General features: G+C 40.5%; 2 protein-coding genes across 18 annotated transcripts in view; both read left to right on the top strand.

Moving 5' to 3' along the window:
- The window catches only part of znf740a (zinc finger protein 740a), a 29,089-nt gene extending 25,300 nt beyond the window's left edge, over positions 1–3,789 (top strand). For all 17 annotated transcript variants that reach the window (XM_083938640.1, XM_083938655.1, XM_083938645.1 and 14 more), the window contains one exon: positions 334–3,789. In XM_083938640.1, the coding sequence (XP_083794766.1) occupies positions 334–507 (174 nt within the window). In that variant the 3' untranslated portion in view covers positions 508–3,789. The remainder of the gene's footprint in view (positions 1–333) is intronic.
- Positions 3,790–9,983: 6,194 nt separating this feature from the next.
- LOC310965852 (single-strand selective monofunctional uracil DNA glycosylase-like) lies at positions 9,984–13,283 on the top strand (the record flags this gene model as incomplete). The annotated part of the gene is made up of 2 exons (XM_083939605.1): positions 9,984–10,325; positions 11,776–13,283. 2 exons carry the CDS (start codon positions 9,984–9,986, stop codon positions 12,304–12,306), a joined length of 873 nt encoding a protein of 290 aa, XP_083795731.1. The 3' UTR covers positions 12,307–13,283.
- Positions 13,284–15,546: the final 2,263 nt, after the last annotated feature.

Raw genomic sequence — 15,546 nt, forward strand, 5'->3', positions numbered from 1 at the left:
CATTTGGATGTATGAAACGCTCAAGATTTAAGATGTTTATTGTCACTTTGGCTACAAACAAAACAACTTGACCTATAAACTATAAATAGCCTAGAACTAACCCTAATTAATATAGACTAAAACTAATCCAGATATGTGCAATATGAAGATTGATTTCCTGATGTTTTAAAAAATAGACTACTTTGAAAAAAGAAAAAAAATGAATAGACATAGCAGATGATTTTTCCCTTTGGTCTTTATAAACATTGGGATAGATTTACCCCCACATTTACTTGAATAACCAACCAGTACAATTACTAACTAATGTTCCATTTTTGTGTTTTAAAAAAAAAGAATTTTTCACGGACAGACCGGCTGTTGCGGCATCGGCGTTTGTGCCAGGGTCGCGGCGTAGCCAAAGTAGAGAACCAGCCATGCTGCGAACCACGCCCATACGCCCAAGAACCCCCACCCGCACCCCCAACCTGGAGTCCCCTGCACCCCCCTCCAGGCCGACTGGCGGTCTGACATTCCACCTTCTCTACGTCCACAACACCGCCAGAGACGCGACAAGCCACAGGGTTTCTTCTTCAAAGCTCTGTGCTGAGTGACGCCACACTCTAGCACAGATGATCTGATCTTGCAGCTCCAGTCTTGGGATTACTAATGACAGAGGGACATTTGTGTTTCTTGTTTTGTTGAGTTTTTACTGTGTTTACTTTTCTCCACGTTTTATTCTTTTTCTTTTTTTTTTTAAAGACGAGACTTTTCTGTGATGAACAGTGGTTCTGTTTTGTACTTAATCTATTTCATTTTTGCAAAAAACAAAAAAAAAGTTTTTATTGTTGTTCAAATATATCTGCATTTGGTGGTACTCGGGAAGGGCTGTGGGTATTGTTTATCCTGATGTTTTAGAAACAAAATGGGATGAAGTGGTGAGGAACTGTATTTTAGCCTCTTTTTGTTCTGTTTTTTTTTTTCTTGTGGCCCATTTTGAATCAAAAAGATTGTCACCAAGGTCGGAATTAGTAAAACTGAATTTTCCTTCCAGAAAAAGTAAGGAAACGGAAACTTGTCCAGGCCAGATCTTGCTTGCATTGTCTCTAACACAGTGCTTAGCATTGAGACAGTTCACTGAAAACAATATCTGGTCTAAATAGTATCTGAACTTTATTAACATAGGAGGTACAGTTTTAATAATTTTTGTGTAAATAATTTTAAAGGTTTATTATTATTTCTCTACGGGACTTGAGTGATTTTTAAATAATTTTTTTGGATGCACAAAATGGGCCAAAAGCAAACAGATCATGAGAAGAAGGTTCAAATACGGTCTGTTGCCGCTATATTTCAGTGATATTCTAAGAAAACCTGAGTAACTTTGAGTGTTTATTTAAAAAAAAAAAAAAAAAAAAACATCATACAATGCTTCATAACTGTAAGTAGGGGGAGAGGGGCAGCCTTCAGTTGACTGGCTCTGTCAGACACGAAGGATTTGGTCACAGGAGCATCACCTGTGTACCTCGTTTTCTGTGTCATGCTGCTGACTCAGGAAATGGCACAAGGTGGCAGCCTTGGCAGTTTGTCCTCCCAAACTTGCCTAGAGTCATGCTATACAAGTTCAGCTGTGTATATATACAGTATATATATGCAGAGATCTCCAGTACGTAACAGAAAAGTGTCTCTCCTCACTCTGTCCATAGATTCTGGTCTAAAATAGCACAGGTTGGCCACTCGAAGTCCCATTATGTTGTTTGTACAGATGCTCTCATTGTGGGATAAGCGGGAGTATACAAAATCTTGTGGCCTTAGTGTGTTTCCTTTTTTTTCTCAACTGTTTATTATTGTGGATCAGATGTATTTACTAAGACAAGACAGCCTTTCATCATCATGGTATGTTGGCCTTGTTTTTTTTTTCAATTTTTATCCTAAAGCTGTCATGGTTACAGAATGTCGACGGCTAAAACAGACAGTGTTCTCCTGTCGAGAGAGGTTGTCTTTTGATGACGATGATGAATACGTTGGGTCATTGTTACTGATAACAGTTTAACACAGTACGTAATCCCTAAGCAGCCCCTGGGAGTCGGACAGTTTTTGTGAGAAGTCAGTAGTTCTAAATTGTTTCCCACTGAATCGCTTTGGATGGTCACACACCTTAGCAGGATCAACACTTGCTCTTCTTACTTTGCTCTACTACACACTAACAATTGCCTTTTTTTTTTTTTTTTAATCCAGATATTATGTGGTTGGTGTGTAATAATGGATGTCTGTCATGTCATTGGGTTTAGCCTTAAGTGCGGATACACAAATAATCATTGTAGTACTAAATGATATTGTAACAAACGATTTCTTTTACCTATGATGAACTTTGATCGTGCTTTGTGAAAGTCTTTGACAGTCAGGCAGCAGAGAGCTGGTCGATCAGGGCCACACTGCTTCCCGCTGAAAAAAGTTTCTCAAACTGGATCCTTTCTGTGACGGGGTGACCTTGCAATTGCGTTGCCCTAACTGTTGAGTTGAAGCCAGAAATGTCAGTGCTGGGTGGGAGGATTAGGCTGCTATAGGCTGAATATACATACATTTACATATCAAGACATACCAACTGTTCTTTGATGCCAGAGCAAGTAACAAACGGAAACCATCGTGGTTGATTTCAGGGGAAAGAGAACTTTTTCTCTTTTTTTTTTTAAGGTCCAGAAAAGTGTCAGTGAATGTGGAGATGGAATCCCTACAGTGAATTGTCTAGCCTCTGATTTCTAAGGTGGACAGATGTTTGCGTTCAACACAAGAAGCAGATTACTGAGTTATGTGATATTTTACCAAAAGTATTATTGGGAAGATTTCTTTTTAAATTGTCCATTGATATCAAGGCAAAGTTGTGGGACGGTTTAAGCGTATTCCGCTTTAAGTGTTTTTATAAGATTAAGTAAAAACCAGTGGCAGCAAGGAGGCCAAGTTTGAGAAAAGCATTAATTTGTTCTGGACACACTATTTCAAATATTTGGAAGGGATACTGCTGGAGCGAGCACATGCTAAACTGGCTAAAGGGCAATACAGATTATAGTTGGCATCACTTGTTAATACCTTTTTGTCTTTTTTCTTTTTTTTTTTAGTATTATCAATATTGTTAAAATGCAATAGAATCATTGAGTCTGTGATCATTTGTTTATAAGACGGAGGTTTTCATTTTTCAGACCGATCTGGGGATTTATTCGTCAGTTTCTCATTACATTTCAATAATGTTTTAAGGACCTTTTTTATTCTGATAAAATTGTTAACACTGGAGTGAAAGGAAAAAAAAATACAAAAAAAGACAGATGGATATTTTTTCCTTCAGACTGTGCTAGATTTTAGGTTTTAGACAAAGCCTATTTCTCCTCAACTTGACGCAGAAGGTGGACAGAACAATTTGGATCAGTACAGTTGAGAGCCCAGTATGTTTGGTAATTTTGACATTAGAGGCAGTAGTACCACAAGAAAATGTTTTCTTTCTTATACGAAGTCCCTGGTATTTGTAGTAAATTATATTGATAATGGTATTAGATGAACAACAGCATAACAGTAGCTATCACAGATTAGTTGTTTTCTTTATTAGTCTTGCATGCAGAGTTATGGTCCTCAGTTAAGATAGGATCTTGATATTGATTATTTTGTGTAGGAAAATGAGTGCATAAGAATAACTTCCTAAAAAAATGTTACAATTATTGTAAAATGGGCTAACTAATATGTACCCTTGTGATCCAATTAGTTTCAACTATATGAAATCAGAGGAGAGGCTTCTTACTATTATGCTGAAATAAAATAATTTGTAAAGGACTTTTTGTATGCTTACTGGTTGTGTTTTATTTGTGTCCATGTTTTTATTCCAAGAGATATTCTGATAAACATAAAGAGGAGATCTTATGTTTCAACTTGTTTTAGCCATTCAAAGAAAGAAGCCACTCGTAAGCCATATTTTATTGGTTTTAAATCCATTACTCCCTTTCACTTTTACTTAACACATCAGTGCCCAAAATTCACAATGACCCATCTGACGATGAAAAGTAGAATTTCCACTCACCTCAGGAAGTAAACTCAAACAGGTGAATGGGCACCATGCGTGGACACAGACCCTAATGAGCCCCCAAAGCCACGGTTCACAACATGCAAGTTGTTTTTCTTAATCTGATTATTTGCAAGTTTCCTAGGGAAGTTGCACCCCTATGATACTGGGTACGTGTGTGGCTGTCTTATAGGAGCATCCTGCATCTTAGTTTTTAGTGTTCTAGCTTATATGTGGTTCACATGGTAGCCTACTTTTAAAAATATATATATATTTTGTTCAACAAAATTACCAGAAAAACATACATAGGTGTGGAGGGCCGACCAGCAAAGTTTTTCCCCGGAGCCCCCTACCAGGTTAATCGGGCCATAGGGTAGGGATTGAAGGTAAGGCATCTCTGAAAGAAATATTCACAACACATCAAAACCAGATGTGAGAGAAGAAATGAAGGGTTGCCCTGACATTTAGAGTGCATTTAAATGAGTGCGTTTATGTAGATGTGTTTTTGTGATTTCAGCCATAGGCCTGTGCTGAAATGATTTGATTAAAGCTTTAACAAACAAAACATTTAATGTGTTTTTTATTTTTTTATTGGTGTTTATGTCCATAATTACGCAGTGGTAATGTGGTGTGTGATGTATTGCTATTCACTCACACTAATAGCATCATTGATTCAGTTAATCAGTAACTGTTAATCAGAAAATACAGTTTCCCCTCCTCTCAGGGCGAGCAAACTCAAGAGTTTTCACACACTCTGCTTCCTGAAACAGAAAATATGTAGGCCGAGTTTTGATTTGGGGGTGCACGTCACTTTAAATCTTTTCAAGGTGTTGTACTGATGAAAACATTTCTTTCCTCTACACATCATGTGATAGCCAATAGTTGCTCCAGTTGATACTAATCCCATATTGTAACATTTTTGAAGACGTTTGAAATATCTCTTAAAAACCAGACTGGTTATTTTTTACATGTGTCAGACAACTTGTATTCTTATTTGTATGAATATAAAGTTTCTCCTAAAGCCTCTGTGAGTGAGTTTGCTTTATTAAAACCAGGACATCTTTGTATCCAGGGGACAGTTACATTTTGGTCAGACCCAAGGGTGTAGCACCAGACTCTGGACCCTATACAGAAGCACTCTCTGTGCGCCCCCACTCACCATTCTGTGCCCATGAGTGGCACTCGTTTGCCCACTTTCTCCTTCGGTAAACTGTATGGACAAACATCCCCTAACTCTTTGATTCTTTCCATATAACGTCGATCATCGCTCTGCAATATATTATGGCTGTCTGCCTGACTAACGTTAGTGATTGCAGGAGGTTTCCAGGCCGGTTAACGTAAAATAGGCGAAATCGGGACAGATTACGGCGGGGTTTGTATTTATCACCAGTCAAAGCCGAGTTTGTTTTCACCGGGATGGGGGCCCAGCCTCATGTGTTACTCTCTTCTATGAGAAATTGCTCTATTATGCAAACTGGCCACTTGACGAACTGCAATTTTTGGCACTTCCTAATCCGGCTGTTCAGTCTGACGTAACATCCTTTCCAGGTCCAAACACAACATTGAAACAAAACAGACACGGCGGCTGAACACGTGAACAATTACGATCACCCCTTACGTCGGTTAAACACCTTTTTCATCGATAAGAAAGAGGTAAAATGATAATTATGTTGTTTTTTAAAAAACTCAAATCTGTTCAGATAACGAGGAAAACAGCACTGCAAATTTGTAGAAATACAAGGCTTGGACCCTTTTTTAATTTCTTTTTATTCTTTATTTGCAATTTGAACAAAGATGCTACAAACAGAACAGTATGGCACACATTCAATTATAATGACATTACATAAGAATACTTAATAAGATACAAAGGCATAGAGAAAAAGAAGACAATAAATAAAGTAAAATAGATACCTGTAAAGAACTTAAATTAAGACGCGGGATATACTGTTATAAATCTTTTAAAAAGTCATGTTACTTATCTGTGGTATAATTATATTTCTTATTATTGATAATCTGGATAGACTCAAAATCGTTACGAAATTACAAGGCTTGGACCTGGAAATCATATTTGAAAAGGTGTTACGTCACTTCTTAACAGCCGGGTTGTATCAACCAGGAAGTGACTGTGGTGGGCATAGACATATAAACATAGACGCCTATCGACTGCTGTCGTCTACTAGAGCTGCATGCCCACCGGGCGGCCATGTTGGAACAGGGTCACTCGCTCCTAAAATGCATCCACAGACATACATTTGTTGTATACATGTTTTTTTACATAGTGCTCCCCTCCTAACAATAAAGGCAAACTACAAAATACATTTTCCCAGTCCATTCTTGGACTATTTATTCTTTTTAATTGCACTGTACGTGGGGAAATAATACATCACCCTGATAAACAGCAGCGGGTGAATGTGAGTGATGTGATTTCTCATATGGACATTTTATTAAAAGTATTATATTGTCATAACACAAATGTGTTTTGTTCGTATCTTTATTTGATGATGTGTAGAAAGTACATATTTAGAACTGTGACACTTTCACAGCGCTGTGTCAGACTGTGTTGAATTGAACGGCTATAATGAACAACACCAAATGGGCATTAATTCAAATGAAATGATGCTGATGGTTAAACAGAAGCAGATTGTTGTTTTGCTGTCGAATAAATGAAGAGAAACATTCTATGGCCGCGTAAAAACACACAGATTGGAGCGAGGCTTTGGCTCAGCTCATCTTTCCCAGTGTCATGAACGGTACAGGAAATAACACTGAGGAACCGGACCCAAATGCAGACAAGGACACAGAGTAGGGTACTAAACAAATATTTAATAACAAAAAAAAAGGGATTCAATTACAAGGAAAAAACTATACTACGAAGGATGACAAGACGGTCGAGGGTAACAGGGGCGGGTGACATTAGAACAGTCGGGCATGTGGCCAAGGGAACTGGATCTCAGGAAACTACAAAGGAAAAGAACAAGTAAACAATAATTAATTAACAAACCAACACGGAGTGAAAATACAATCAAACGATAAATGGGAGCCAACGGACAAGAAGTTACCACGTAAATGAGAACAACGGTCTGGCGCCGAATGTGTCCCACATCCGGCTCTTTATGCTGCCACCAGTGATTGGGAATCAGCCACAGCTGGGCGGAACCACACCTACCAGACAAACAGAGGGGAACGACACATGAAGGGAAAGACAGACAGAGGGAGACAAACCAACACAAAAGGAAGAGGGAACGGCCTGACAGGACATGGATCCAAATCCGACGAACCCTCCGAAGATGATGTTGGACTGAGGGCACAGCAATCTCGGACTCCTGGGCCGGAAAGAGAGGAGGCAAGTAACCCAATGAAGCCTTGAAGGGTGACATACCTCTAGCAGAGCAGGTGAGGGAGTTGTGGGAGTATTCCACCCAGGACAGCTGAGACGACGAGGGGTTGCGAGCACAAACACAGCCAAGAGCGACCTCCAAATCCTGGTTGGCCCAGGTGGTAGCCCGATGACAAACTGACCCTAGCTCCCAAAGCCTGACAGAAAGCTCTCCAGACACGGTGAGTGAACTAGGGACTCTGGTCCAAAACGATGTCCAAAGGGATCCCATGGAGTCGAAAAACATGGTCCACCAAGAGGAATGCCGTCTCCATGGCAGACGGCAGTTTAGGCAGGGAAACAAAGTGAACCATTTTGGAGAACCGGTCAACAATGGTCACAATAGTGTCATTACCTTGGGACAGAGGAAGTCCAGTGACCAAATCCAATGCGATGTGAGACCAAGGACGACCGGGTTTGGGAAGAGGATGGAGAAGGCCAGCTGGAGGACGATGAGAGGCCTTGCCCTGAGCGCAGACGGTGCAGGCCAGGACAAACTCCCGGGTATCCTTGGTCATGGTTCTCTGGTTGTCTCACCGTATTCTCGATCTCCCAGGTGAAAGCGTCCATAACTCTTGACTCTAACTAAATGGTACGCATTGCGGAGATCTATTTTGGAGAAGACAGTTGCACCATGCAGCGGTTCGAACACGGAATTAATCAACGGCAGGGGATACTTATTCTTAACAGTAATGTTGTTAAGGCCGCTGTAATCAATACAGGGGCGTAGCGACTTGTCCTTCTTGGCCACAAAGAAAAAACCCGCTCCCAGGGGTGAGGAAGAAGGACGAATGATCCCGGATTTAAGTGAGTCGTTAATGTTCATCTCCATGGACTCACGTTCGTGTCCTGACAAGTTTAAAAAGACGACTGGTAGGAAAAGTTGACCCGGGTAACAATTCAATGGGACAATCATAGGGACGGTGAGGTGGCAGGGATAACGCCTTAGCCTTGCTAAACACCTCGGCAAGTCATGCTAAACTGGTGGCACGGAGGACAAATCTGGAGGTTCAGGCAATGAGGGTCTGGGCACCTAGGAGGAGCCGAACGAGGGCAGGAAGAGTGACAACTACTGCTCCAACTCAAAACCCTGCCTGTTACCTAGTCAATAACAGGGTTGTGAGCAATAAGCCAGGGGAGACCAAGAACCACGGGAGCATTAGCGGACGGCATAATGTGAAAAGCTGTCATAGGAATTGTCTCTGCAGATATCTGTGCAAGTTCCTCACCACTGAGACCATTAACCACCAACGGTGTGTCAAGTGATACAGTGGGAAACTGATTAATACCAACTAATTCGCTGTCGATGATGTTAGTATCAGACTCCCAAGGATTCCTTGCAGCGTCTGCAAATGCTGACCGAGCAGAATACCCTGAGAGGATACCGCTGGGCGAACGGAAAAAGCCGGAGGTTCAATTTCCGTGTCTATGGGGTCCATGTTATGGTTAGACCGTCTATCATGAACGGTACAGGAAATAACACTGAGGACCCAGAGGTCAGAGGTAATCTTTAAACGTTGCATTGATTATTTTCTTCAAGTTGTGAATCTGTTATTTTTGTATTATAGTATATATTATCATTATTGCTATTATGTTTAGAACAATAATATCTCAAGCACCATATGTTTTTTTTTATACATAATCTTTCTACTGCACCTTATATTATTATATGTTTACATTTGAACTGGAACTAGACCGCTTATTTATACATGTTTTAGATATATTTTTGTATTGTATTTTTATATTACTGTTTTGATGTTTCTGTGTGTAATGCTGCTCTTACACTGCAATTTCCCAGCTTGGGATCAATGAAGTATGTCTATTCTATTATCATTAAATTATTATAAATATTATTATTATTGGTATTGTTATATCGTCATCATCATCATCATCAGCATCATATTATTATTATTGCTGTTGATAATAAATATTATTGATATTATTATTATTATTATTAATTGTATTATTATTTTAGCCATAGGATATGTTGTCTCTATGTCTGCTACCCTCACAAATGTCTCCAGCTCCTCTGCTGATAACATTAAGTATAATTTGTATTTGGGTAGTAAAACCAGCATTTTTAAAATACCTAAGCACCCTGTATCATAGCTACATGTCTTACGTTTTTAACATATCAATACGATTGTAAATTTGTCCAAAATTCAGTGAATAATTCTACTTAGAGATTGAGGAGTTATTCTTTCTTTCGTGTGTTGATGCACCGCTGCCTCTGCTAGCCCTGTTCCAAGATGGCGGCGTTTTAGGCACGTTCCTCAACAGTCGATGCGTCTAAGTTTATATGTCTATAGTGGTGGGGGGCTTGACAAAAACCTTTTAATTCAAGGCTTTCCCTTTTTTATTTCTCAGGTGTCTGTGTCTTTGCTGCGATGGCACCAGTGTTGCTGTAGGCGGCGGCAACCGCTTTTAATACAGCCAGAGGACGAGCTCTCAGGAAGAGAGGAAGAAATACCCGGTCCGTCCGTCAACAAAAGCACCCGATACAGTCCACTTTCAGTGTCACAACTTTAGCGTTAATGCTACGATTTTATCTGACAGACGGGCACTCGTTTCATACGCGTCCAGTTGAAAATGTTAGATGACAGTTCATGTTCAGGTGACCAGGGTAGACTCGGTTGTGGAGATGAGGAGAAGGGGGAGCCGCCTTTGTGTGACTCAAAGGAGGAGCAGGGACCTAAACCGGTACCGGAGGTCAACTCGACCCCCTCCTCCTCCAGGTTCCTGCAGGTTGAACTGGAGCTGAACGCCCATCTCCGAGGGCTCACCTTCAGCGGGCCGGTCCGGTACATCTACAACCCGCTGGAGTACGCCTGGGACACCCACCGCTGCTACGTGCAGAAGTACTGTCGGGGCGGACAGAGGATCCTGTTTTTAGGAATGAATCCAGGACCTTTCGGTATGGCACAGACCGGGGTGAGCACATCATTTAGATGCATTTTCTTTCATTTAGCAAGTTAAACTACATCTACAGCACACAAGGGCAGATAGCTGCAGTAAAGCACGAGTGTCTGAGTGCGGAAGGTAAACCGAACAACAACAATAACAACCCTTATTCTGGGAGTGCAGCTCCTTGCAAGGAAGCGTGAGTTTTCATTTTGTTCTGTGTATTTTATCATAACTCATTGAAGCCAAACAGCAGTAATATTAATCTGAAAATGCATAATGCATTTTAAATAAACCTGGCAAAGCAGCAGATTCTCTGAAAGACCCATAATCATCACGTGTTGGTTTGTGATGTGATTTATTGCAATTTAGTTATAAATATGCGCCACTAAAGATCAACTCAAATTAGGGGTATTAAAGCAGGTGGATCTTGTCTTATCAGTTTTAACTACCAGTCATAGTATTAGGGCTGTACTATAAGAGTAAAATATGCGATATGTGATAACTTTGTTGAATATAGTAATATAGGCCTAATAGTAGTATTTATTTATATAAAAGGGTCAGTGCAATTTCCTAAAACACATGATTAGACATGTTAAAAAAAACAGAATTAGCCAGAAGAAAAAAAGCACACAACACATGTACAATATAACACAAAATACATGTGCAAACACTTACTATACAATTAAGACAAAATACAACATCACAACATAACATTTTATCTTAACCTCAAAACATCCAAACAGGCTTATCTTTTAGTGTTGATAAGTCACATTTTCATTTTTTGTGTGAAAGCCTTGTATGCTGCGAGCAGTTTAACCTCCTAAGGTAGGGTAATATCGGCAAAGGCACAAAAGATTAGGGAGTTAGCTACTGGCTATAATCTTGCATTTTTATGTATCAATGGGCACCATCCATGTCTTAAAGAAAGAAAGAAAATGTATTACTATTATCTTAGGCCTACTTGCGATAAATAAACAAATATTAAAGTCTACCCAGTCTTTCCTTTCTAAGGATACTGCCGAAATACAACAAATTGCTTGTTGAATTAAACAAAAAGGAAGTTATTTCCAACGTTTTTTTTTTATTAAACAAGATGAACACTGAACTGAACAAAAACCGCAGTATTAAAAAAGGATGATTTTAAAGTGCAATTTTCTACTGATACTTTCTTATAACTAGCCTAACTAAAAATAAATCCCTGAGTGTCTTTCCTGATGTGTTGAGTGCGTAAGCTGATATCATGGTGATGATAAAGAATATCAGTTTATACCTCGGCAGGATTGTGCGTTTAAATGAATGTGTCTTATTCCTGCATGTTTTATCACTTATAAACCCATTTAGAACCATTCCCCAGTTTTCCTCATGAAATGTTTGTGTGCTGGTTACCTAAAACAAACATGCCTCACTTGTTTAAATTAATGTGATTTACTCCAGTAGATGATGTCTTGAAAAAAATCCGAAATGATTCTCTGCCCAGGTCCCCTTTGGTGAAATTAGGTCAGTTGTTGACTGGCTGAAGATCACAGGGGAGGTCGGTCACCCTCCCGACGAGCATCCAAAGCGGCGGATCACAGGACTCGCCTGCACTCAGAAAGAAGTGAGTGGCGCACGCTTCTGGGGCTTCTTCAGGAAGCTGTGTGGTGAACCAGCGCTGTTCTTCCAGCACTGCTTTGTGCACAATCTGTGTCCGCTCATTTTCATCGGTGCCAGTGGGAAGAATTTAACCCCCCCAGAGCTGCCTGCAGGTGAGCGGGAGGCCCTCCTGGCCCTGTGTGACATTGCGCTTTGCCAGGCAGTGGAGGCGCTGGGCGTCTCCATGGTGATCGGGGTTGGAAGGGTGGCAGAGCAGCGGGCGCGGCGAGCTCTGTCAGCAGCAGGTGTCAACGTGCGAGTCGATGGCATCATGCATCCGTCGCCCAGGAACCCACTAGCCAATAAGGGCTGGGAGGAAGTAGCCAGAGCCAAGCTGGCAGAACTTGGTATCTTGTCGTTGCTGAGCAACAAGTGAGCTAATCAACCTTCTCTGACTTGTGCCTCATCAGTGGCAGCATGGAGCTTGCTCACTCAGACAGTGGATCAGGCTCATGAAGAGACTCAATGTATGTGTGATTTGATCAATGGTTCAATGTACAGTTCAAAAGCACGGGCTGACATTTCTCCTCACGGCTCATTCTGCATCTGAGCTACTCCAAGGAGAGCTCGCCATGAACCAACGCCTTCCACGTCTGCCATCACTACTGCTCTTAACAGATCTGTTCAGCAACTGCATACTTTCTTTCTTCTATTGTTAGTCTTTTGCTCTTAATATATTTGCTGTGCTAAAAGGACTGCCTGCATTTATAAAGGGCTCTTCTCGTCTTAGCCACCTCTCAAAGTGCTTAACACTACATTCATACACTGGTGGCCGAGGCTGTCACACAAGGTGCCACATCAGATAAACATTCACACACAGCAATTTGGGGTTCAGTATCTTGCCTTTCCAAGTGGTAGACGTCCGCTCTTCCTCCTGAGCCACAGCCGCAAGTACTGACTGCAATTGTAGAGTCAAAGTGTCAGCTCAGGGTGTTTACGTGTTTAAGAGTTCTTGCCAGGTAATTGCATTCAATAATATTCTTTAGACCACAGCTAAGCAGGGAGGGAGCCTTATACTTAAAATAAATGTTTGTAAACTTTAAATTCAGCCTTACTAAAGGCTTTACAGCCTGTCCCAACATGGATTAGCTAAGGACGAGGCCTATTGGGACACAAAATGACCACTAAACATGACAATATAAAATATCAAAATGCATTGCTGTGAATATACACATCATAATTTACTTTCGAAATGTATTAATGTATCAAATCGAATAATTGTCATAACTTTTCTCCATACATGAACACGGTCTTGTATGTTGTCTGTTCCAAAAGAATAATCCATAAAGGTGCCACAGAGTTCAGAAATATTCTGATATGAAAAAAAACTATTTAGTAAATATGTAGCTATGACTATTGTTCATGCTGGACCACTGTACAAAACTATTCCTAAGATTCTTTTAAGAATGTCTTTTTAAATGTTGTTTTTTGATAATGTATTTTATTTGTTTACACACTCATTTTGTATTTCTGGACTGAGCACTCTGTTCTGACTCGCTGTTCAAATCAATAAAGAATAATGCCTCTGGTGCTTCAAAAATTAAGGCTTATTCCCCCTGGGGATCAATAAAGTATTTCCATTCTATTACTGACAACTAAGGCTTATATTTAGCACGTTATCATGGTAGTATAAGTAAGCTAATCGGAAAGCAGATTTAGCAGTATCCTGTTGTAAACTGAAGTGTTGGACAAGTGGGAATGTTCACCTGTTGGCGGAGCCAGAAAAAAGTGAAATAATCATGTCACAAGTGTAAATAATACAACTTATGTGCTTCAGTGTCAGGGTCCTGGTATTGGGCTCAATGTCATAGCTTACTGGGACACTTGAATAGAACGGAGGCACACTTTTTTTATGACTCAAACTTTATTAGGTTTTTAATTTTGACATAAAACAAACAAATGCCAATTAAAATACACAACTGTGTGTGTTGATAATGAAATATCAGAGTGAAAATAAAATTATAAGAAAAATAATATGGGATTAAATCTGCGAGCAGCGATAAACGGGCCCTCTCACCCACCGCATTTCGGGGTAGCTGGCCGGACTCTGGTGGGGCGTTTGCGCTTCTCCGCGACTGCGGGATGCCGAGCAGAGGGTGCAGGGTCGTGGCCGATCTGTCGCAACTGTTTTAGCGCTTCCACGTCCGCTGTGTGGCACTAGAGAGCGCGTACTAACCACGCTTGCTCTGCATCAATTGCAGAATGCACATTGAGTATTAGGCTGACTTCCCTTTACCAGTAGGTGGTACTGTGGCTGTTGGTCACTACTGGCATGTGTTTGTCTTCAAGCTTGGACTCCCATCATTTCTGGAAAACTTGGTGCATTTTGGACAATGTATGTAAAAGTTAGAGCAACTTCCTGTTTCATGGCGAGGGGGGGCATGCAGCAAAGAGCCACAGGTTGGAGTCGAATCCGCGGCCGCGGCCCCGAGGACCTTCAGCCTCTTTACATGGGACTCCGACCACTCTGCCACTGGCCGCCCCAGGAAAGGACTCTTGACAGTCATGAGAAATTTGGTGCAGGAATATATACTAATTTCAGTCGCTTTTGGAACAAAAGCTGCTTAATACAGCATAAACACCAATGCTGAGCAGAACTTAGTGGGGACAGATTCAAAGGTCATTTGTGTTGGTCATTGAGGATTAATTAATGGTCCCATATTGTGAAAAGTAAGATTTCCATTTCCATCCTTTATTGAATGTGTTATGAAGCAGGTTGAGGTGCTATATACACATCAAATTAGCGAAAAAATTCTAAATACTTGATTTATTCTGAAAAGCTGTTCTTTTTTGATGTTCAGAGTTTGATAGAATATCTACTGTGGCTATACCACTGCTGTACTAGCATGTTTTTTCAAATAACCAAAAACCTTTCTTTGTGAAAAACACAGTGAGCAAAACAGTCAACATATGGTCTTACTGGTCTTACGGTCATGTAACATAAATGACCATTTAAACCATCAGTGGCAATAGCTTACACTCCCTTACACTAGAGATATACATTGTATCACAAGATATAACCTCAACTAGCATGAATGATTATGAAGCAGATATGACATTGACATTGTTTAAGTCAAGTATTTACAATTTGTTCTCCAATTTTGATCTCCAGTGTGTATATACTGTGAGAGCATCAAAACACTCAATCCGCAGAGAAATGCACACAGCTGGTATGCAGAAACTGTGCCTTTAAACGATCCATCAGGACTCCAATACGTTTGTGATGTCACAACTGTACAATATATAGGTAGAAAGTGCTGCTACAGTCATTCCCACGCAGAAAGCACAGATATGGAAGACCCTTAAATGCTGACCGTTTTAGACCAAGTATATACTCAGACAGACAGTAGGAGGATGTGTTTTTTTGTACCTAAGAATAACATAATAAGGGACCTTTAAGAGCATGTTGTGCTTCACTATTCATTTTTTTCATCATTAATAATTAGTATCAGTTTGTATATGTGGATAAGATGGGAAAGGTGTGTCGCTCCTTTAAAATGAATGGAGACTTGTCTCCGGCATTTAGAGAGGCAGGGGTTTCAGAGGGGCTGCAGTAGAGTTAATGGGACAGAAGATGTGAGAGAAAGTGATTTATTCCATAACATTGAAATGAAAA

This window comes from Echiichthys vipera (genome assembly GCF_963691815.1).
Source record: "Echiichthys vipera genome assembly, chromosome: X".
Taxonomy (NCBI): Eukaryota; Metazoa; Chordata; class Actinopteri; order Perciformes; family Trachinidae; genus Echiichthys; species Echiichthys vipera.